This window comes from Stomoxys calcitrans, chromosome 1, assembly GCF_963082655.1.
Source record: "Stomoxys calcitrans chromosome 1, idStoCalc2.1, whole genome shotgun sequence".
Taxonomy (NCBI): Eukaryota; Metazoa; Arthropoda; class Insecta; order Diptera; family Muscidae; genus Stomoxys; species Stomoxys calcitrans.
The window spans coordinates 201,436,137-201,460,178 of NC_081552.1; the positions used below are offsets into that span (position 1 = coordinate 201,436,137).

At 43.4% G+C, this 24,042-nt stretch overlaps 1 protein-coding gene across 3 annotated transcripts in view; it reads right to left on the minus strand.

Moving 5' to 3' along the window:
• The window catches only part of LOC106091151 (uncharacterized), a 613,012-nt gene that overhangs the window by 162,627 nt on the left and 426,343 nt on the right, over positions 1-24,042 (minus strand). For all 3 annotated transcript variants that reach the window (XM_059361085.1, XM_059361084.1, XM_059361086.1), the window contains one exon: positions 10,011-11,465. In XM_059361085.1, the coding sequence (XP_059217068.1) occupies positions 10,011-11,460 (1,450 nt within the window). In that variant the 5' untranslated portion in view covers positions 11,461-11,465. The remainder of the gene's footprint in view (positions 1-10,010; positions 11,466-24,042) is intronic.

The following is a 24,042-nucleotide window of genomic DNA, read 5'->3' on the forward strand; positions in this document are numbered from 1 at the left end:
CAACTTTTTTTTGGCCTAAAATGCAAGAGATTCACTTGCATGACATGTGCTTTCAACAAGACGGTACCACATGCCACACAGCAAGCATAACAATGGACCTCAATAAGTCCAGACGAAGTCGGTGAACATTTTATTTCACATTCGGGACGGTCAATTGCCCGCCTAGATAGTGCGATTCAACACCTTTAGACTATTTTTTGTGGGGCTATGTTAAAGTTCATGTCTATACAGACATGAGGCATTGGAAGACAACATTAAAGCATTTATACGTGAGATACCGGCCGATATGTTGGAGAGAGTATTCCAAAATTGGACTAAGCGGATGGACCATTTGCATGAAATAATCTTTAAACATGAAATTATATGGACCGTACTACCGATTCCAATTAGGATTTCAAGCATTATTCTGAACCACCACTGTGGTACAGGGTATTATAGATTTGTGCATTTGTTTGCAACGCTAAGAAGGAGAAGAGCTAGACCCACCGATAAGTACACGAATCGGCTTAGAATCACTTCCTGATTCGATTTGGCTATGTCCGTCTGTCTGTCTGACCATGTATTCTTGTAATCAAGGTACAGGTCGCATTTGTTGTCCGATTTTCATAAAATTTTGCATTTTGGTCCAAAGCTATTGATTTTGAAAAAAATCGGTCCAGATTTAGATATAGCTCCCATATATATCTTTCAGCCGATATGCCCTTTTAAAGCTGTAGGAGCCGCAATTTTGGTGCGATCTCTATCAAATTTGGCATAAAATGTTTCGTGTAACGTCTCAATATGTGTGCAAAATTTCATCTAAATCGGTTCAGATTTAGATATAGCTCCCATATATATCTTTCAGCCGATATGCCCTTTTAAAGCTGTAGGGGCCGCAATTTTGGTCCGATCTTTACAAAATTTGGCATGGGGCGTTTTATTTAACGTCCTCATATGTGTGCAAAGTTCCATAACAATCGGTCCAGATTTAGTTATAGCTCCCATATATATTTTCTACCCGATATGGCCTTTTAAGGCTGTAGAAGCTACAATTTTGATCCGATCTTTACAAAATTTGGCATGGAGCGTTTTATTCAACGTCCTCATATGTGTGCAAAGTTTTATAAAAATCGGTTCAGATTTTGATATAGCTCCCATATATATTTTTCATCCGATATGGCCTTTTAAGGCTGTAGCAGGCACAATTTTGATCTGATCTTTGCAAAATTTGGCATGGAGCGTTTTATTCAACGCCCTCATATGTGTTCAAAGTTCTATAACAATCGGTCCAGATTTAGATATAGCTCCCATATATATTTTTCATCCGATATGCCCTTTTAAAGCTGTAGGGGCCGCAATTTTGGTCCGATCTTTACAAAATTTGGCATGGGTCGTTTTATTCAATGTCCTCATATGTGTGCAAAGTTCCATAACAATCGGTCCAGATTTAGATATAGCTCCCATATATATTTTATACCCGATATGGCCTTTTAAGGCTGTAGAAGCTACAATTTTGATCCGAACTTTACAAAATTTGGCATGGAGCGTTTTATTCAATGTCCTCATATGTGTGGAAAGTTTTATGAAAATCGGTCCAGATTTAGATATAGCTCCCATATATATTTTATACCCGATATGGCCTTTTAAGGCTGTAGCAGGCACAATTTTGATCCGATCTTTACAAAATTTGGCATGGAGCGTTTTATTCAATGTCCCCATATGTGTGCAAAGTTTTGTAAAAATCGATTCAGATTTAGATATAGTTCCCATATATATTTTTCATCCGATATGACCTTTTAAGGCTGTAGCAGGCACAATTTCGGTCCGATCTTTACAAAATTTGGCATGAAGCGTTTTATTCAACATCCTCATATGTGTGCAAAGTTTTATAAAAATCGTTCCAGATTTAGATATAGCTCCCATATATTTTTTTCAACCGATATGGCCTTTTAAGGCTGTAGAAGCTACAATTTTGATCCGATCTTTAAAAAATTTGGCGTGGAGCGTTTTATTCAATGTCCTCATATGCGTGCAAAGTTTTATAAAAATCGGTCCAGATTGAGATATAGCTCCCATATATATTTTATACCCGATATGGCCTTTTAAGGCTGTAGAAGCTACAATTTTGATCCGAACTTTACAAAATTTGGCATGGAGGGTTTTATTCAACGTCCTCATATGTGTGCAAAGTTTTATAAAAATCGGTCCAAATTTAGATATAGCTCCTATATATATTTTTCATCCGATATGGCCTTTTAAGGCTGTAGAAGCTACAATTTTGATCCGATCTTTACAAAATTTGGCATTGGCCGTTTTATTCAACGTCCTCATATGTGTGCAAAGTTTTATAAAAATCGGTCCATATTTAGATATAGCTCCCATGTATATCTTTCATCCGATATGGCCTTTTAAGGCTGCAGCAGGCACAATTTTGGTGCGATCTTTCCAAATTTTCGCATGGGTCGTTTTATTCAATGTCCTCATATGTGTGCAAAGTTTTATAAAAATCGGTCTAGATTTAGATATAGCTCCCATATATATTTTTCATCCAATGTCAAGATTTTTTACTGTATCAGCTATCACAGATATCTCACACTGTGCACTCTAAAGCTAAGACTATGAGGAGCATGGCATTATATTGTTGTTATGCCAGTCAGGAACTTGCATCCTTAGGCTTATGCAATTCCTTCTTTCCGATATTCTTGTTGTTATTCTAGTCCTTGCTGTTGTCTTGTCTCATAATTTGTTAAATTACTTTTAAGTTTTATTTGAATTGAGCGTGTTTTACTTTTGTTTCGGCAGCATACACAGCAGCATACTCTGCTGCTGCTGCTGCTGCTGATGGTGTCGTTGTGATGTTTCTTCTTTGAGATGTAAGGAAAGGACTTTGAAAAAGTCTTTTCCTTACATTTTTTTATGGGATATGTTGCAACATCTTTCTGGATAGGAAATGTTGGCAAAAGTAGACACAACTTTTTACCACCACCCCCAAGTGCTTGTTTGGTGCCAAGAACGCTTGCATCCCATATGTAAGAGACAATCACATTTACAACAATTGCTACATGGTTTTCTTGTATGAGCAAAAAAAAAGTTGTTCTTTTATCCCGACCCAGTTTAGAAAAGTTAGCCCATTGGTGTTCGTTTAACTTGTCTTTTAATTGAATTGTATCAAATGAAGACTATATCATACAATTTTGTGGCTATGTCTTGTGGCCATTTGATAAGTTTTTCGCAGAACATGGCTTAAATTGTAAAGATTTCCATTCAGTATGAAAAGTTTGAAAAACTGTCTTTTAATTTGAATAATTAAAATGGTATTAAAGACGAATTTTGGGTAAACATCTAATAAAGGTCATCAACATGATCGTGTATTGTGTATATGACAGTCTGCAAACTATTGGGTTGCCCAAAAAGTAATTGCGGATTTTTTAAAAGAAAGTAAATGCATTTTTAATAAAAATTAGAATGAACTTTAATCAAATATACTTTTTTTACACTTTTTTTCTAAAGCAAGCTAAAAGTAGCAGCTGATAACTGACAGAAGAAAGAATGCAATTGCAGAGTCACAAGCTGTGAAAAAAATTTGTCAACGCCGACTATATGAAAAATCCGCAATTACTTTTTGGGCAATCCAATAGCTTGCAATTTAAGATCACTGTGGCATAACAGCCCAATTTGTGTTTTAGTGGGAATGAAGTTTTCTGGTATTACCAAAGATTGAGTCATCTGTCATATGCATATGTTATGGGCTCATTCTCTTGTAGAGATGATGGCAGGCTACCAGTTGAGGGATACAGAGGGAGAGAGAGAGCACTTATATCATGGAAGTAACATTTCTAGCAGCGGTGACATGGAAACTCCAGAAACACTTTTTGTAGGCCTCCTCAGCGCAGAGCTTAGCATATCCGCCTAAGACGCTGAACGCTTGGTTTCAAATCATGGCGTGAACATAAACTTACAGCGGTGGTTCTCCCCTCATAATGCTGGCGACATTTGTACGGTACTTTGCCGTGTAAAAACTTCTCCCGCGAGAGGTGTGGCACTGCGGCACGCCGTTCGCATTCGGCTATAAAAAGGAGGCCCATTTTCTCTGAGCTGAAACTTTAATCGGGCAGCACACATTGATATCGGAAAATGTTGCTCCTGTTTCTTAATGGCCAATATGGATAGGCCAAAATAAAGAAGGCAACAGGAACCGATAATTTGATAGTATTTTAAGAGCGAAGATGATCGCTGATTTGGAATCGTAGCAGGGTATCGGTGTAATGAAGGAGAACACAAATTCGATGGTTGGAAACTTATAGTGTTCAGTGCATTTCTATTGGGTTGCCCAAAAAGTAATTGCGGATTTTTCATATAGTCGGCGCTGACAAAATTGTTCACAGCTTGTGACTCTGTAATTACATTCTTTCTTCGGTCAGTTATCAGCTGTTACTTTTAGCTTGCTTTATTAAAAATGCATTTACTTTCTTTTAAAAAATCCGCAATTACTTTTTGGGCAACCCAATATATCGAAGTACTTTACTTCACTGTTTTTGGCTATGACAGAACATTTGTCCGATTTGCCGAACTTAAAAAAGCGTTCGAAACGCATCGCTCTTCTGCGCTTCATTAGCAATTTCTGAAACCAAGATTCGGGAAATTTTTCACCACTTGACAGTTTCATCGGAGTTTTGGTCGTTGCCTTCAAAAGATTTCTTTGAAGGAGCTTCTTCATTCATTGCGGCAACATGACTTAGCCAACGCAACCGTTGTATTTTCGCACATTTAATTTGCTAACATAGTCATACAGCTCATTAGTTCGTGCTTCATATGACGCCGATATTCTCTATCAATGCAAGCTGGTATATAAATTTTACAAAGAATCTTTCTCTCAAACACTCCAAGCACTGCCTCGTCTGCTTTTACAAGTACCCATGCCTCGGAACCATTCAACAACACGAGTAGTTTGAGTGTCTTGTATAGTGTAATCTTTGTCTGGCGAGAGGTGACCTTGTTTCCAAACTGCTTACTTCATTAAAATTCTTTTCATTTAATCCGATTTTAAGATCATGGTCGGGTTAGCGGTCTTTCTAGGCGCTCGTAGAAAATATTCTTGGTTTGCTCGTCTTTGTCTTCTCTTGGGGCATGAGCGCAAATAAGGCTGATGTTGAAGAATTTGGCTTTTATGCGGATTGTGGCTAGCCTCTCATCCGCCGGAGTACAGCTGGAGACAAAGTGTTTCAATCTCCGAGTAACCACAAATCCACAGCCAAATTCCTGCCTCGTGTTATGGCGGCTATCGTATAGTTCGTCACCGTTCGATGTCGTTGTGACGCTATTCTCAGTCCATCGCATTTCCTGTAAGGCGTTAAAATCTGCTTTGTAATTCGCTAATACATCCGCCAGCACGTATACTGCACCTTCTCTAGAAAGAGTGCGGACATTCCAGGTGCAGATCCGTAAGTCATGGTCCATTTTTCGTTTGCGTGGGTCGTCAACGTTGGGGGGGTCCGTTTTTACTATTCCTTTGTTTCTCATAGTTCTCCGGGGGCGGGTATCTGGCCCAGCACCCCAACCGCATGGATTTTGTGGGATTGCACATGTATCCCTCGTTGTGGCGAGCCGCTTGCTCCAAGATCCGACGCTCGCCCCCAGCCGCCCCTAATCTGGGAACAGACGCTGATGTTGGCCATTGGCGCTAATAACTCACCTTGTGATCTCGAGTATCATTGGCACTCAGTATTTGATTAAGAGCCAGTGCCATCTGACTCCTCACTGAGACTCTCCTCTAGATATTATCTTTGTATCGGAGAATATAAGCGCAAGAATATGCGACTGGGAAGTGTGGGATGATCAAAGCTTCTTTGATCATTGTTATAATAGATTCAGCCTTAGAGAAAATACGACAGAAGTGGTCCCTTGGCTAAATAGAAAAAAGGCGGATTGGAATAAATTTCGGCACAAATTCTACACGTCTATCCCTTCTAGGCCAGAAAAGGAGGTGGCCACTATATAGATAGAGGATAGAGACATAATGGTCAGGCAGATCACGAAGGCCCTGAATGACTCGCTTGTGTCAGCATGTCCTGGTTCCAAACCAAGGGGCAAACAGCGACCGCCATGGCAGACCCCAGAGCCTGGTTGGTCTAGGGAATGGCTGCAGTAAACTCTTCAACAGAGCAAAAGCCACAAGAGCATCACACGATTGGGACATATATAAGGCTGAGTTAAGAAAATACAAGGGATCCGAGAAAGGCTCAGAACAAATCTTGGGTAGAATTCTGCAGCTCCGTGGAGTATGCATCTGAGGTCTCCAGGCTATGGAAGATTCTGTCCTCGAGATTTAATGTGCTGGGGTATATTCAGAAGTCCTAGAATGTATGGGCAATGTCTAGTGAAGAAACACTAGAACTACTCGTTGATACACATTTCCATACTCTTTCCAACATTTCGGCCAGTATCTCATGAATAAATGCTTCACTGTTGTCTTCCAATGCGTCAATTGAAGCGGGCTTGTCTGCATAGACTTGAGTGTTAACACAGCCCCACATAAAATAGTCTAAAGGCTTTAAATCGCATGATCTAGGCGGCCAGTTAACCAATTCCGAACGTGTTATAAAATGTTCACCGAACTCGACTCTTAAAAAGTTCATTGTAACGCTTGCTGTGTGGCATGTGACACAGTTTTGTTGAAACCACATGTCATGCAAGTCAAGCTCTTGCATTTTGTTCAAAAACAAAGTTGGTTATCATCTCTCGACAGCGCTCATCATTCATAGTTACTTTACGATTCGCATCATATTTGAAGAAGTACAGTCCAATGATGCCACCAGCCCATAAACCGCACCAAACTGTGACTTTTTCTGGATGCATTGGTAGCTCTTGCAATTCATCTGGCTGATCTTCACTCCAAAATCGACAATTCTGCTTATTTACGAACGAATTGAGCCTGAAAAGAGCTTCGTTGCTGAAGAAGAAGAAGAAGCGCCTGTAACACCTCGAAATATGCGTCTAAGACCCCATAAAGTCTATATATTCTTGATCGTCATGTCGTCCGTTTGTCCGTCCGTCTGTGTGTCAAAAGCATGCTAACTTTCGAAGCAGTAAAGCTAGGAGCTTGGAATTTTGCACAAATACTTTTTATTAGTGTAGGTCGGTTGGGATTGTAAATGGGCCAAATCGGTCCACGTTTTGATATTTGCAAATTTTGCCCATGAACATTCCGTTAAGGAACAGGGGCAAACTTCTCACATATCAATGAGTGCAGTCCGATTCAAGTTTAAGCTCAATGATAAGGGGCCTCCTTTTTATAGCCGAGTCCGAACGGCGTGCCGCAGGGCGACACCTCTTTGGAGAGAAGTTTTACACGGCATAGTACCTCACAAATGTTGCCAGCATTAGGAGGGAAAACCACAATTGAAAATTTTTTCTGGTGGTCTCGCCAGGATTCGAACACAGGAGTTCAGCGTCATAGGCGGACATGCTAACCTCTGCGCTACGGTGGCCTCCCCACGTTTTGATATAACTGCCCTATAAACCGATCTTGGGTCTTGACTTCTTGAGCCTCTGGAGGGCGCAATTCTCCTCCGATTTAACTGAAATTTTGCATGAGGTGTTTTGTTATGATTTCCAACAACTGCGTTTAGTATGGCGCAAATCGGTACATAATCTAGTATAGCTGGCATATAAATCGATCTGGGGTCTTGACTTCTTGAGCCACTAGAGGTCGCAATTCTCGTCCGATTTGACTGAAATTTTGCACGCGGTGTTTTGGTATTACTTCCAACAACTGTGCGAGGCATGGTCTAAGTTGGTTCATAACCTGATATAGCTGCTATATAAATCGATCTGGGGTCTTGACTTCTTCAGCTTTTAGAGGGCGCAATTGTCGTCCGATTTGACTGAAATTTTGCATGAGGTGTTTTGTTATGACTTGCAACAACTGTGCTTAGTATGGCCCAAATCGGTCTATAATCTGGTATAGCTGCCATATAAACCGATCTTGGGTCTTGATTTATTGAGCCTCTAGAGGGCGCAATTCTCACCCGATTTAACTGAAATTTTGCACGCAGTATTTTGTTTCTCATCCGATTTGACTGAAATTTCGCACGCAGGGTTTTGGAATTACTTCCAACAACTGTTATAAGTATGATTCAAATCGGTTCATAACCTGATATAGTTGCCATATAAACCGATCTTGGATCATGACTTCTTGAGCCACTAGAGGGCGCCTTTCTCATCCGATTTGACTGAAATTTTGCACGTAGTATTTTGGTATCACTTCAAACAACCGTGATAAGTATGATTCAAATCGGTTCATGACCTGACATAGTTGCCATATAAACCGATCTGGGGTCTTGACTTCTTGAGCCGCTGGAGGGCGCAATTCTTATTCGATTTGGCTATAATTTTGCATGAGGTGTTTTGTTGTGACTTGCAATAACTGTGCTTAGTATGCCGCAAATCGGTATATAATCTGGTATAGCTGCCATTGAAACCGATCTTGGGTCTTGACTTCTTGAGCCGCTGGAGGGCGCAATTCTTATTCGATTTGGCTATAATTTTGCATGAGGTGTTTTGTTGTGATTTCCAACAACTGCGTTTAGTATGGTGCAAATCGGTAAATAGACTGGTATAGCTGCCATTGAAACCGATCTTGGGTCTTGACTTCTTGAGCCACTAGAGGGCGCAATTCTTATCCGATTTGAGTGAAATTTTGCACGCAGGGTTTTTGTATTACTTCCAACAACTGTGAGGAGTATGATTCAAATCGGTTCATAACCTGATATAGCTGTCATATAAACCGATCTGGGGTCTTGACTTCTTGAGCCGCTGGAGGGCGCAATTCTTATTCGATTTGGCTATAATTTTGCATGAGGTGTTTTGTTATGACTTCCAACAACTGTGCTTAGTATGCCGCAAATCGGTATATAATCTGGTATAGCTGCCATTAAAACTGATCTTAGGTCTTGACTTCTTGAGCCACTAGAGGGCGCAATTCTCATCCGATTTGAGTGAAAATTTGCACGCAGGGTTTTTGTATTACTTCCAACAACTGTGAGGAGTATGATTCAAATCGGTTCATAACCTGATATAGCTGCCATATAAACCGATCTTGGATCATGACTTCTTGAGCCACTAGAGGGCGCAATTCTTATCCGATTTGAGTGAAATTTTGCACGCAGGGTTTTTGTATTACTTCCAACAACTGTGAGGAGTATGATTCAAATCGGTTCATAACCTGATATAGCTGCCATATAAACCGATCTTGGATCATGACTTCTTGAGCCACTAGAGGGCGCAATTCTCATCCGATTTGACTTAAATTTTGCATGAGATGTTTTGTTATGATTTCCAACAACTGCGTTTAGTATGGCGCAAATCGGTAAATAGTCTGGTACAGCTGCCATATAAACCGATCTTGGGTCTTGACTTCTTAAGCCACTAGAGGGCGCAATTCTCATCCGACTTGGCGCAAATTTTGTGCAACGGCTTTTCTCATGACCTTTAACATACGTGACTTATATGGTCTGAATCGATCCATAGCTTGATACAGCTCCCATATAAACCAATCTCTCGATTTTGCCCTGCCAAGAACTCGACAAATGCAATCCATGGTGGAGGGTATATGAGATTCGGCCCGGCCGAACTTAGCACGCTTTTACTGCGTGTAGAAAAAATACGGATCTGTGCCAAATTGTAGCTCAATATCTCAATTTTTGAAGGCTGTAGCGGACGTACACACGGACATCGCTTAATAGTCTTACAATTTTATATAGTTTGTGATGTCGGAAATGGATATTTCGAGGTGTTGCAAGTGGAATGACTAAATGAATGTACCCCCTCCTATCCTAGGGTGGTGGGTTTATAAAGTTTTGTCTTTGTTCCCTAAAGCATTTTTAATGGGCAAATTTGCATAGTTCAGTTCATTAGACATTTCGATGTCTTGCAAATAGAATGACATCGATCTTTGGTGGTGGTTTGGAGGTTCCTATACATAATTAGTGGCTTACTTTGGGGAAATGTTAAAATATTACCATGCAACTTACTTGAACAAAATCGTGGCTCATCACTGCCATCTCCGCAATCGTTGGCATTATTGCAGTATTTACTCAAAGGAACACAACGGCCATTTGAACAGCTGAATTGAGAGAGCGAGCATTGAGGTATTGTGGAGGCGAGCATGGGCAAGGATTTGATAGTTTGTGAATCATGTTCGTTTGCGGCAGAGGAAGATGAGGAGGAGGAGGAGGCGGAGGCGACGCTAGACAATACAGCTGCTGTCACAGGTCCCGATGACAGTGGGTATGAGATATTGTCATGCATTGCACCCGACATTGAATTTTGTACAGGCAACGATGATGATGATGATGTCGCTGCCGCTGATGATGAAGATGCATTTAGAATTGTGGATGTCGTTGCCGTTGTGGCAAAGGCGAATAAACAAATTAACGTTACACAAATTGCTGACACTTGGTGGCGGCAACATTGCTTAATGGTGCTGGCCAAAATATCTTGAAATTTCATTTGTGTTGTAGATGCTGCCAATCCGCCACCACTGTTGGTCACGTTGGGCCTTGTGACAGCCTCTTGGAATGCCAAGGGTTTGGTGGCATCAGCATGCAAGCTCGTTAATTTAGTGTCAATAGTCGTTGTAATTGCTGATGGCGCTGATGTTTGAGTTGTGGTCCTTATTTGGGTTTTTGGAGATGACGTTGTTGTGAGGTGGCTGCTGGATCGGTCTTTTACTGCCTTGGCTCTATTGGTGTTGGGATTTTTGTCACAACTACTGCTGCTGCTGCTGCTATTCCTGTTGGTGGAGTACTTGACAGAGTGGCGCCATTGAATTGTTATTGCTTTTCCGCCACTATGTGCTATGTTAGCTGGGCCACATTGTCTTAATGGCAGTTCTTGGAACAACTCATGTGGTTGATGTTGCTGCAGTTCTCTGACCTTAACATCAAGGAAGTGATTATTTAGCATTGAACTTTGGGAAGCATATGTGTCTGGTCTGTGCATTTCAGTCGTGGATTTCTTAAAAATATCATCACAGCACTGCTGCTGCTGTCTCTGACTACCGCTTTCATCAGTCATCAGCCACATTTTGGTTTCATGGCAACCAACGCCACCACTATTGCCACCAACTTGAAGAGAATTGTTGAAATTGTTGCAACTGTCGGCACTATGATGGTTAGTTTTGCAACTATGGCTTAAAGCTTTGCTGTTGATTGGTACACTACCACTGACTGCAGTAAATGGAGATGATGCTGCTGGTGTTGGTATTGGTGTGGTCCAAATTGTTGTTACTTTTGGTGGCGCTGATCCCAGTTTCCCCCGTTCATCATTGGAGTTTGGTAGAAATTCTGTTGCTTGCAACCGGTTTGGTCTTTGTGTCAGTGTCAGCAGTGGCAGTGATGATGGTGATGGTGGCTGTGTTTGTGGCAGTTTCATGGTTTCTCGGTTTTTATATTTCTGTCGCCATTTTATCGTCATTTTCATTCAAACTGCAAGAAAGTCAAAATAAACCAAAAGTTAGAAGACGAAGCAAATAAAGTTGCAAACAAATGTGATTTAGTAGTAATAAAAAAGTTTAGAGTTTTTTGTTGTTGTTATTGCATCTTGGAAAACAAAAGTCAGCTTAAGCAGAAACAGGCAACTTGTTTTGATTTTCGTATACTAAATGGAGGGGGGTCACTTTTTGATTACATTTTGTGCACAAACTTGTTTATCTGCAACTGGGGAAACCCTCCAACGTTCTATCATCGGATCAGGGAACAGATTATAGACATAACCCTTGTAACGAGTAGTGACTCGGTTGAGGTCTTAGACTGGAAAGTATGCACCGAGTACTCTTTTTTGGGTCACTACAGGATATCACTACAGGTCCTCAGGAGGATGTTCGGTAGGAAGTGGGGGGTGACTCCCAAGATTATTTATTGGATGTATACGACCATCGTGAGACCAGTACTGACCATTGGAGCACTGGTATGGTGGGACGCCGTAGGGAAGAGGACTCGTGCGAAGAAGTTCGAGAAAGTCCAGAGACTGGCTTGCGGCGGTATCATAGAGGCGCTGAGATCCACACCGCAGACAGGCCTGGAGGCGATGCTGGCGCCTATATTTGGATGTGCGCAGCCAGGGTCGCGCTTAGGCTGAGAGAGCTCGGCGTGCAGAAAGAGGGTAGTTGCGGCCATAGTTCGATTCTGGGTGTTATGGCTACGAAAGGTAGACTGAGGAGGAACTCCGACTACCTGGCACCAGTGCCGACTGGAGTGAGGACATTTGCGATTCGTTTTCCTGAGAGGGACGAATGGAGGGCGGACGGTGCACCTGAGGAGGATGAGACCTTGATCTACACAGATGGAGACAGGGCTTCAAGATGGAGACAGGGCTTCAATATGCAGCCAGGGCTCCAATATGGACCCAGGGCTCCAAGATGGAGTCAGGGTTCCAGGATGAAGTCAGGGCTCCAAGATGGAGTCAGGGCTCCAAGATGGAGTCAGGGCTCCAAGATGGAGTCAGGGCTCCAAGATGGAGTCAGGGCTCCAAGATGGAGACAGGGCTCCAAGACGGAGTCAGGGCTCCAAGATGGAGACAGGGCTCCAAGACGGAGTCAGGGCTCCAAGATGGAGTCAGGGCTCCAAGATGGAGTCAGGTCTCCAAGATGGAGTCAGGTCTCCAAGATGGAGTCAGGTCTCCAAGATGGAGTCAGGGCTCCAAGATGGAGCCAGGGCTCCAAGATGGAGTCAGGGCTCCAAGATGGAGTCAGGGCTCCAAGATGGAGTCAGGGCTCCAAGATGGAGTCAGGGCTCCAAGATGGAGTCAGGGCTCCATGATGGAGACAGGGCTCCATGATGGAGTCAGGGCTCCATGATGGAGTCAGGGCTCCAAGATGGAGTCAGGGCTCCAAGATGGAGTCATTGCTCCAAGATGGAGTCAGGGCTCCCAGATGGAGCCAGGGCTCCATGATGGAGACAGGGCTCCATGATGGAGACAGGGCTCCATGATGGAGACAGGGCTCCATGATGGAGTCAGGGCTCCAGGATGGAGTCAGGGCTCCAAGATGGAGTCAGTGCTCCAAGATGGAGTCAGGGCTCCCAGATGGGGCCAGGGCTCCAAGTTAGAGTCAGGGCTCCAAGTTAGAGTCAGGGCTCCAAGATGGAGTCAGTGCTCCAAGATGGAGTCAGGGCTTCAAGATGTAGTCAGGGCTCCAAGATGGAGTCAGGGCTCCAAGATGGAGTCAGGGCTGCAAAATGTAGTCAGGGCTCCAAAATGTAGTCAGGGCTCCAAAATGTAGTTAGGGCTCCAAGATGGAGTCAGTGCTCCAAGATGGAGTCAGTGCTCCAAGATGGAGTCAGTGCTCCAAGATGGAGTCAGGGCTCCAAGATGGAGTCAGGGCTCCAAGATGGAGTCAGGGCTCCAAGATGGAGTCAGGGCTCCAAGATGGAGTCAGGGCTCCATGATGGAGTCAGGGCTCCAAGATGGGGTCAGGGCTCCAAGATGGAGTCAGGGCTCCAAGATGGAGTCAGGGCTCAAAGATGGAGTCAGGGCTCAAAGATGGAGTCAGGGCTCCAAGGTGGAGTCAGGGCTCCAGGATGGAGTCAGGGACTGGATTGGGGGTTTACTCTGATGCACTCAATATCAGTATGTCTCTGAGACTGCCGGACGAGTGTACGGTCTTTCAGGCAGAGGTCTGTTCCATTGCAGTGGCCGCAAGAGAAATTCTTGTAAGGACTTACCCCTCTCGAAACTCAGAATTTATGTGGGCAGTATGGCGCTGCTCAAGGCCTTAGGGTCAAGGATGGTGAGGTCGATTGTTTGGAGTCCCTGGATAGACTCCGGGTCCACGATTTGACGCTGACATGGATTCCTGAGCATGAGGGGATTCTAGGAAATGAGAGGGCGGACGAGTGTGCCAGAAGGGGTTCGTCTGCGCCGGTCAGACCAGCCACCGATCTTACCTGTGTGCCATTTGTCCAACTACTAAACACAGTAGAGGGGATGGCCAAGGCGGCGTTGGTGGCGAGGTGAGACTCGGTGGATGGTTATCGGACTGCAAAGGCGCTATGGCCAGTCATCGACCCGAGGAGGACGAGGGAATTGCTGGCGTTCAATAAGAGGTCGAAGAGTACCTTGACAGGGATCATAACCGCACACTGTGCCATAGGCCGCATGGCGGCACGCATGGGGATACCGCACAATGTAGGAGTTGCCTCGATGAGGATGAGGAGGAGACTATTCAGCATTTGCTGTGTTCTTGTCCGGGTCTGCAGAAACGTAGGCTCTCCGTTATGGGGAGCCGTTCCTTCTGAGATCTGGGTGAACTTGTGCACGTACCTCTTGTATGTCTCCTGAGGTTTGTTGAAGGAACAGGATGGTTCCTGTTCTCGGTGGAGATTCGGTGGATGGTTTCCGGACTACAAAGGCGCTATGGCCAGTCATCGACCAGAGGAGGACGAAAGAGTTACTGGCGTTCGATAAGAGGTCGATGAGTACTTTGACAGAGGTCATAACCGGACATTGTGCCCTAGACCGCATGTCGGCACGCATGGGGATACCGCACAATGACTTCTGTAGGAGTTGCCTCGATGAGGATGAGGGGGAGACTATTGAGCATTTGTTGTGTTCTTTTCCGAGTCTGCAGAAACGTAGGCTCTCCGTTATGGGGAGCCGTTTCTTCTGAGATCTGGGTGAACTTGCGAATGTACCTCTTGTATGTCTCCTGAGGTTTGTTGAAGCAACAGGATGGTCGCGACAGGGGGTGCCATAAGCTCTGGCATAGGTACATCCGTGCTTGCGTGGAGATGGGTGTTTCTTCATCTCCCGCTTGGGTTTTCCATTATTCCTGTCTTTCTTTTATTCGTGTATAATCTCTAGTTCGAGGTCGAATATCTTCTTTCTCTTCCCTTTCTCTCTCTGCGGTACTACAATTGGCCAAATTGGACTCCGAGTGAACTCATCTTTAGTGGGCAACCCATTTAACCTAAACTAACCTACAAACGAAATGACTAGATTAGTATACCGCCATCCTATGGTGGTGGGTATAACAAGAATGTCAAGAGGCCTAACACAACTCACTGACTCTTGAGATTGGTTTATATGACAGTTATATCCAGATCTGAACCGATCAGGACCAAATTAAACAAAGATGTCGAGGGGCCCAACATAACTCACTGTCCCAAATTTCAGCAAAATCGGATAATAAATGCGCCTTTTATGGGTCCAAGGCCTTAAATCGGGAGATTGGTCTATATTGGGGCTATATACAAATGTGGACTGATCTGGGCTAAATTGCACAAGGATGTCGCGGGACCTAACACAACTCACTGTCCCAAAATTCAGCCAAATCGGAAATTGCAAACAAAAAAATCGAATTTTGCCCATGAACATTCCACTAGAAACAGGGGCAAACTTCTCACATATCAATGAGTGCAGTCCGATTCAAGTTTAAGATGAATGATAAGGGGCCTCCTTTTTATAGCCAAGTCTGAATGGCGTGCCGCAGTGCGACACCTTTTTGGAGAGAAGTTGAATATGGCAATTGTTTCAGATGGTCTGGCCAGGATTCGAACCCAGGCGTTCAGCGTTATAGGCGGACATGCTAACCTCTGCGCTACGCTACTGGCCTCCAACATTTTAGGTGCCCAAGACCTCAAATCGAAAAATCGGTCTATATGGCAGCTATATTTATATCAGCACCGATCTGGGCCGTATGGAACAAGGATATCGAGAGGCCTTACACAACTCACTGTCCCAAATTTCAGCGAAATCAGACAATAAATGCGCCTTCGGAATGACGAAATAAATATACCCCCATCTTTCCGTGGTGGGTATGAAAATTGTATGGCAGCCATGTAAAAACTTCTCCCAAAAGAGGTAGTGCACTGGGGCGTGCCGGACTCGGTTATAAAAAGGAGTCTCCTTAAACTTGAATCGGACAGCACTCATTGATATGCAAGAAGTTTGCCCCTGTTCCTTAATGGTATGTTCATGAGCAAATTTGCATTTGCACGATGCTGATATGTTTTCATGGTCCACATATTGTCCATATATTGTGAAAAAAGGGAGGGAGGCCACCGTAGCGCAGAGGTTAGCATGTCCGCCTACGACGCTGAACGCCCGGGTTCGAATCCTGGCGAGACCATCAGAAACAAATTTTCAATGGTGGTTTTCCCCTTCTAATGCTGGCAACATTTGTGAGGTCTATGCCATGAAACTTCTCTCCAAAGAAGTGTCGCACTGCCGGACGCCGTTCGGACTCGGCTATAAAAAAAGGAGGTCCCTTATCATTGAGCTTAAACCTTGTATCGGACTGCACTCATTGATATGTGAGAAGTTTGTTCCTGTTCGTTAGTGGAATGTTCATGGACAAAATTTGCATTTGCATTGTGAAAAAAGGCGCAGCGGAAAGAGCCCTAGTTAAGCTAGTTAGACATAAAGTGAAGATTCGTGGGTAAAATTAAAGTGATTCGTTGTTAAAGCCAGGAAGAGACCAATTTGTTTGACAATTTTTCTTCTTTGCTACTGTGACACATGCTGTCTTCATTTTATATGTGCCGCAGTAACTTGAGATAAACTTAATAATGGAAACTCCCATATATTCGGTTGCCCAAAAAGTAATTGCGGATTTTTCATATAGTCGGCGTTGACAAATTTTTTCACAGCTTGTGACTCTGTAATTGCATTCTTTCTTCTGTCAGTTATCAGCTGTTACTTTTAGCTTGCTTTAGAAAAAAAGTGTAAAAAAAGTATATTTGATTAAAGTTCATTCTAATTTTTATTAAAAATGCATTTAATTTCTTTTAAAAAATCCGCAATTACTTTTTTGGCAACCCAATACATTGCCATTCTTTATAGTGACTTCTTTACAAAGCCAACAATGTTCACTCACTATAGTTGGCCATGCCTTACCATGATTGATAATATTTGTAATTGGTGAAAAATGTTGAAATTTATGCTACATCGGTTCTACTCTGTAATTTGCTATTATTACATTACTTGACTTGTCTACCACAACGTCGATATTGGATGCCATTGAACGTGAAGTCATTATAAGAAGAGAAGAGTAAACCTCTGCAAACGATATTAGTTTCTGCTGCTTTCGTTTCTTTGCTTCTTACATTTCGGACTTCTAGTCGTGCTTTTTGGAGACACATTACAACATGGCGATGCAGCTGCACCATCAACTCCATCAATAACAAAATCCAGATGTTGTCACCAACAGTGAGTGTCAAGAGGACGAATACGTTGAGCAACAATAGCACCATCAAATATAGTACTCCTCAGGAAATGAGCAGAAAAAAAGGAAAGAAATCAAAAGCGAAAAGAAAATGTTGATATCAATCACAGCGATCCTTTGACTGGTTGGGGTGGTATTGCATGGGTACACGGAGAAAAACTCAGCTTCGGGTGATACAGAATCTCATACACACTCCACCTTGGATCACCTTTGTCGAGTTCTTTGCATGGTTTCTCTTTATCAGCGGGTAATCCTTGTGCAAAATTTCAGCCAAATCGGATAAAAATTACTCTTACTATGGGATAAAGACCTTGTGTGGTGTTCATCATTATCAACGAAAGCTTAGCTGAAAGTTATCGGGCGCGTCCACAGATTACGGATGGTGGAAAGCCCTGTTTTTATGCGGAGTAGCCACCGTAGCGCAGAGGTTAGCATGTCCGCCTATGACGCTGAACGCCTTGGTTCGAATCCTGGCGAGACCATCAGAAAAATTGTCAGCGGGGGTTTCCCCTGCTAATGCTGGCAACATTTGCGAGGTACTATGCCATGTAAAACTTCTCTCCAAAGAGGAGTCGCACTGCGGCACGCATTTCGGACTCGGCTATAAAAAGGAGGCCCCTTATCATTGAGCTTAAACTTGAATCGGACTGCACTCATTGATATGTGAGAAGTTTGCCCCTGTTCCTTCCGCAGAGGTTAGCATGTCCGCCTATGACGCTGAACGCCTGGGTTGGAATCCTGGCGAGACCATCAGAAAAAAATTTTCAGCGGTGGTTTCCCTTTCTAAGGTTGGTAACATTTGTGAGGTACTATGCCATGTAAAACTTCTCTTCAAAGAGGTGTCACACTGCGGCACGCCTTTCGGACTCGGCTATAAAAAGAAGGCCCCTTATCATTGAGCTTAAACTTGAATCGGACTGCACTCATTGATATGGCCAAAATGGGCACTCATGGGCAAAATTTGCATTTGTAGCTGGGCGGTCAGTCAGGGATTCTCGTGGGGTGTTTCAGTGAGGAGTCAGGTGGCTCTGGCTCTTTATTAAATACTGATTGCCAATGGTATTCGAGATGACAAGACTAGACTATAGGCGCCATTGGTCAACATCAGTGTCTGCTTCCAGGTTAGGGCCGGTTAGAGGCGAGCGGCGGTTCGTGGAGCAAGCGGCTCGCCACAACGAGGGATACGTGTGCACTCCCACAAAACCCATGTGGTTGGGGTGCTTGGCCAGTAGCCCGCCGCCGGAAAACTTTGAGAACTACTATGATAAACAAAGGATTGGTAAAAACGAACCCCCACCCAACGTTGACGACCCACGCAAACGTAAAAAGAACCATGATTTGCGGATCTGCACCTGGAATGTCCGCACTCCCTATAGAGAAGGTGCAGTATACGCGCTGGCGGATGTATTAGAGAAGTACCAGGCAGATATTATCGCCTTACAGGAAGTGCGATAGACGGGACACGGCGTTACTAAAACACCAAACGGTGACCAACTATAGCTGCCATAACACGAGACATGAATTTGGCTGTGAATTTGAGGTTATTTGGAGACTAAAACGCCTTGTCTCCAGCTTTACTCCGGTGGATGAGAGGCTAACCACAATCCGCATAAAAGCCAAATTCTTCAACATCAGCCTTATTTGTGTCCATACCCCGGCGGAAGACAAGGACGAGCAGACCAAGGACAATTTCTACGAGCGCCTAGAGAGAGAATGCGACCGCTTACCCGACCATGATATTAAAATCGGATTTTAATGAAAAGACTAGATTGGGGGTCTACTGTGATGCACTCAATATCAGTATGTCTCTGAGACTGTCGGACGAGTGTACGGTCTTTCAGGCAGAGCTGTGGCCGTGCCATTGCAATGGCCGCAAGAGAAATTCTGATAAGGGACTTACCGCCCCCGAAACTCAGAATTTATGTGGACAGTATGGCGGCGCTCAAGGTCTTAGGATCGAGGATAGTGAGTTCGAGATGCGTGGCGGATTGTTTGGAGTTCCTGCATAGGCTCCGGGTCCGGGATGTGACGCTGACATGGATTCCTGGGCATTGGGGTATTCCATAGAATGAAAGGGCGGACTAGTGTGCGAGGAGCGGTGTATCTGTGCCGGGAGGCCCAGTTATCGGTCTTGCATACGCGCCATTTTTCGAGCTATTGAACACAGTAGAGGGGATGGCCAGAGCGGCGTCGGTAGCGAGGTGAGACTCGGTGGATGGTTGCCGGACTGCAAAGAAGCTATGGCCAGTCATCGACCGGAGGAGGATGAGAGAGTTGCTGGCGTTCGATAAGAGGTCGATGAGTACCTTGACAGGGGTCATAACCGCATACTGTGCCATAGGTCGCATGGCGGCAAGCATGGTGATACCGCACAATGACTTCTGTAGGAGTTGCCTCGATGAGAATGAAGAGGAGACTATTGAGCACTTGCTGTGTTCATGTCCAGGTCTGCAAGGACGTAGGTTTTCCTTTCTGGGGAGCCGTTTCTTCCGTGATCTGGGTGAATATACAAAGTACGTCTGGTAGGTCTTCTGAGATTTGTTGAAGGACCAGGATGGTTCCAACGGGGAGGTGCCATAAGCTACGGCGTAGTAATATCCGTGCTTGCGTAGGGATGGGCGTTTCTTTAGCCCTCGCTCGGACATGGCCTTTCATTTGAATACAATATATTCTCGGTCGACCTACATGATAGCTTGGTGTTGTTTTTATTGGGAGGAGTGGGTCGGTCCACTCTACCCTATGGCTCATAATGTAATTTAATATTTGGGTCTTTAGACATCAAGGAATACATTTGTATGTCAGATTCGTACTCTACTTTTAAATACCTTTTATTTGATTTCCCAAAGCGGTAAAAGTATACTGTTCAGTGGGGTTTTGGGGGTGGGGGACCCCCCACACTAAGAGTGACATTTTTATGCCAAGTTCATACTTTACTCTTAAATACTTTTCATGTGATACCCATATTGTCCCAGTCGGTGAACATGTCCGTTCGTATGGGTTTTGAGATGGGGCGTTCCCCCATGTTAGTTGACCCAAAAATTGTATTCCGTGTTTTTGGGGTACCATAAGGTGGCACACCATAAGGTCGCTTAAATCGATGCACCCATCCCCGAGATCTGGCGTTTTTGAAAATAAGGGTATGGGAAAGGGTATGCCCTCTTCAAATATGAAAAAATGTAGTACCCTGTTTTCAACAGGGGCTCCAACTCTACTAACTATGAACATTTCTCGAAATTCGGTTCAGCCGTTTTTGAATCTATACGGAACGGACATGCAAACAACATAACAAACAAAGCGCAACAATTTCATGCTTTTCACACGCTCGGTTGTGATAGTAAATGGGCTATATCGGTATGTGTTTTGATATAGCTGCCATATAAACCGATCATGGGTCTTAACTTCTTGAGCTTCTAGAGGGTGCAATTCTTATCTGATTTTGCACGTGGTATTTTGGTATGACTTCCAATAACTGTGCCAAGTATGGATCAAATTTGTTCATAACGTAATATACCTGCCACATATAAACCTATATCCCGATTAGACTTCTTGAGCGTCAAGAGGCCGCAATTCTTATCCCATTGGGGTGAAATTTGGCACATATCGTTTTGGTGTGACTACCAAAAACTGTCTTTAGTATGGTCTTAATCAGTTCTTTTTTTTTTGATATCTGAAGGGGGAGCGGACGCTCCCCCTTACCCTAATTTTCAGAAACGCCCGATCTCGGAGATGGGTGGTGCAATTTAAGCGACATTTTTTGTGCACTCATATAGTATCCTAAAAATAAAAATTTGGTATCCAAATTTCGGATAGGGTACCTAGGGCGTCCGCTCCACCCTAAAATCTACCATACATATTTTTAGACCAATCACGACAATATGGGACTCAAATGAAAGGTATTTAAGATAAGAAAACGTATCTGATATCCAAATGTCGGACTAAGTGTTAGGGGGACTATCCCAACCCCCAAAACACCCCTAAATCGGACATATTTAACGACCATGGCAATATGGAACTCAAATGAAAGGTATTTGCGAGTAGAATACGAATCTGATATTCAAATGTGGGACCACGGTTCTGGGGGTCCACCCCTTCCCCAAAACACCTCCCAAACAGGACTTATTTACTGACCATGGGATTATGGGGCTTAAATAAAAGCTATTTGGGTGTAGAATTTGAATCTGATATCCAAATATGGGATCAAGTATTTGGGGGGCCGCCTCTCCCCAAAAACATCCCCCAAGGGGACAAATTTACAACCATAGCAATATGGGGCTCAAATGAAAGGTCTTGGGGAGTAAAGCACAAATCTGATATGAATATTCGGGAAAAGTTTCTATGGGGCCACTCCATCCCCCCCAACTCCACCCAAATGGGAAGTATATACTGATTATTGCAACATGAGGCTCAAAATAAGAGGGTTTTTAGAGTAGAACATGAATTCGATATATATTTTCAAGGCCAACTCACTGGGGGGCTATGGATATCGGGCTGAAATAAAGTATTTTAAGAATAGAGTACACCTTACATCCAAACTTAAATTCGTAGACCAATAAAAATCATATGGGATCCAGATAAAGGCCTTTATAGCATGGTATTTCACTAAAAGCTCTTTAATTGTCGAAAATAAATATTCTAAGGAACATTTTGTTCCATATAAAGTAAAAGAAGGTGCAGCGGAGCGGGCCCGGGTCAGCTAGCATATACATTGGGTTGCCCAAAAAGTAATTGCGGATTTTTGAAAAGAAAGTAAATACATTTTTAATAAAACTTAGAATGAACTTTAATCAAATATACTTCTTTAACACTTTTTTCTCTAAAGCAAGCTATAAGTAACAGCTGATAACTGACAGAAGAAAGAATGCAATTACAGAGTCACAAGTTGTGAAAAAATTTGTCAACGCCGACTATATGAAAAATCCGACTATTTGAAGAAGTCATTCAAAGAACATGAAAAATGCGATCCATAGTGGAGGGTTTATAAGATTCGGCCAGGCCGAACTTAGCACGCTTTAACTTGTTTTTATAATAATTTTTTTTTTTTAGAGTGTACCCTGATGCTTTTCATCAAAGCTGATTTTTAACTCATGTCACACTGCAGCAGTCTAATGGCGGCAGCAAGTGTGTGTTTTATAAATTGCATTGGAACACCCATTTAATACCGCTGTCTTCCGCAGCGCTATCGGCGGAGAACAAAATCTCTGCAGATTGTTGGTGCTTTTTCTTCAAAATTTCGAAAAAAACAGTGATGTTTTTATTTCCCTTGCCATCAAAGACATTGTTGGCAGTTAGTTTTTGCTCTTCATCTCCGGCACAGAGCGACATTTTCATTTCGTCACAAACAAAGTGCTAGAGTTTCTGGCTATTGCTGCTCTTGCATCAATAAATTTCGCTTCGGTTTTTATGTCTTCCGTTTCCGCTTTTCTCTGTTTGCTGGGTAATGCAGTGCTGGCAGTGTTGGGTGGTGGTTGTTTCCTCTGTGTCCTTGCCTTCACACAATGCATTAATCAAAATCGCTTCTTCTTCTTCTTCGTCTGGAGATGCTGCTGCATTGGGGCTGAGGTGTATGTGGCATACACACACACACAGACATGTTTTGGTTGACAAACAGAAAAAAATGAACTGGCAGTATTGCTGTTTTTCTGGCCAAGTGACATGGCGGTGAGTTATGTGTTTGTTTTCGCTCGCTCGTCAAGCCAACAGTGATAAATTTAACAAAATTGACATTTTCCAAGGGAAATGAAACGAAAAGATCAATATAATTTTTTTTTTTTTGGTTTTGGTGGAAAACGAGTGCCACCATAACGACTTGGCATTAAGAGTAAGCAATTTTCTTACGGTGTCTAAGGGAAATTTGCTGTAAACTGCAATTATCTAAAGCCAGGTAATAAGAAAGCTAAAAGGCCAATTTTCTTAAAGTGCCATAATTTGTTGTCATAACAACTGGGCGAGGAGTCTCATGGAGACATGAAACATGATTTGTGCTAGAAGTAAGAAGGAAAATGGTGTAATATATTTGAAATGGTTTAAATTTGTAAAACCAGAATAGGTGCCATTAGCGTTTTATGACAAGCTTTTCATTAAGGGGAATATGATAACGTTAAAACAGTAAGTCTGAAAAATGCCAATGCAAATTTATCTCAAGGATTTCTGTCACGACTTTAAGTCTTAAAAGTGTGCCTAGAATACAGAACTGTTGATCCTGTCGCCAAAACAAGCTATGAAACCACAATTTCTGAAAAATAAACTTTCCAGATGTCAGATATGGCTTGAAACCACTTTGAAAGTACAGGGCTGTCATAAGCGGTCCAGTAGTCTACAAAGAGATGGTGTTTTTTTTTTGCAGATTTTGGTGAAGTTGAATATCTGGTCGACTTGAGATTATAACATCTCACACAGTACGCCCGTAGGTATTTCGTATGCGCCGGGAAGGTGGGTCGATAAACCTGTATGGTATCGGTCGATATGTGATAACTATGAGCACCATACAGGCTTCAACTTTGAGCTCCTACTTCTGGGGTGTCCATCGTTATCACGGGAAGCTCAGCTGAAAGCTACCAGGCGCCTCCACAGGTTACAGATGATGGAAAGCTCCGTTTTATGCGTAGTATCTGCAAATGCAGCCAGCATTTTTCGAGAGGAGTGTCTCAGTGAGGAGTCAGCCAGTGGCACTGGCTCTTAATCAAATACAGAGTGCCAATGATACTCGAGATGACAAGGCGGGGATTATTGGCGCCTTCAAATAACCAATGGCCAACATCAGCGTCTGTTTCCAGGTTAGGGGCGGTTGGAGGCGAGCATCGGATCTTGGAGCAAGCGGCTCGCCACTACAAGGGATACAAGTG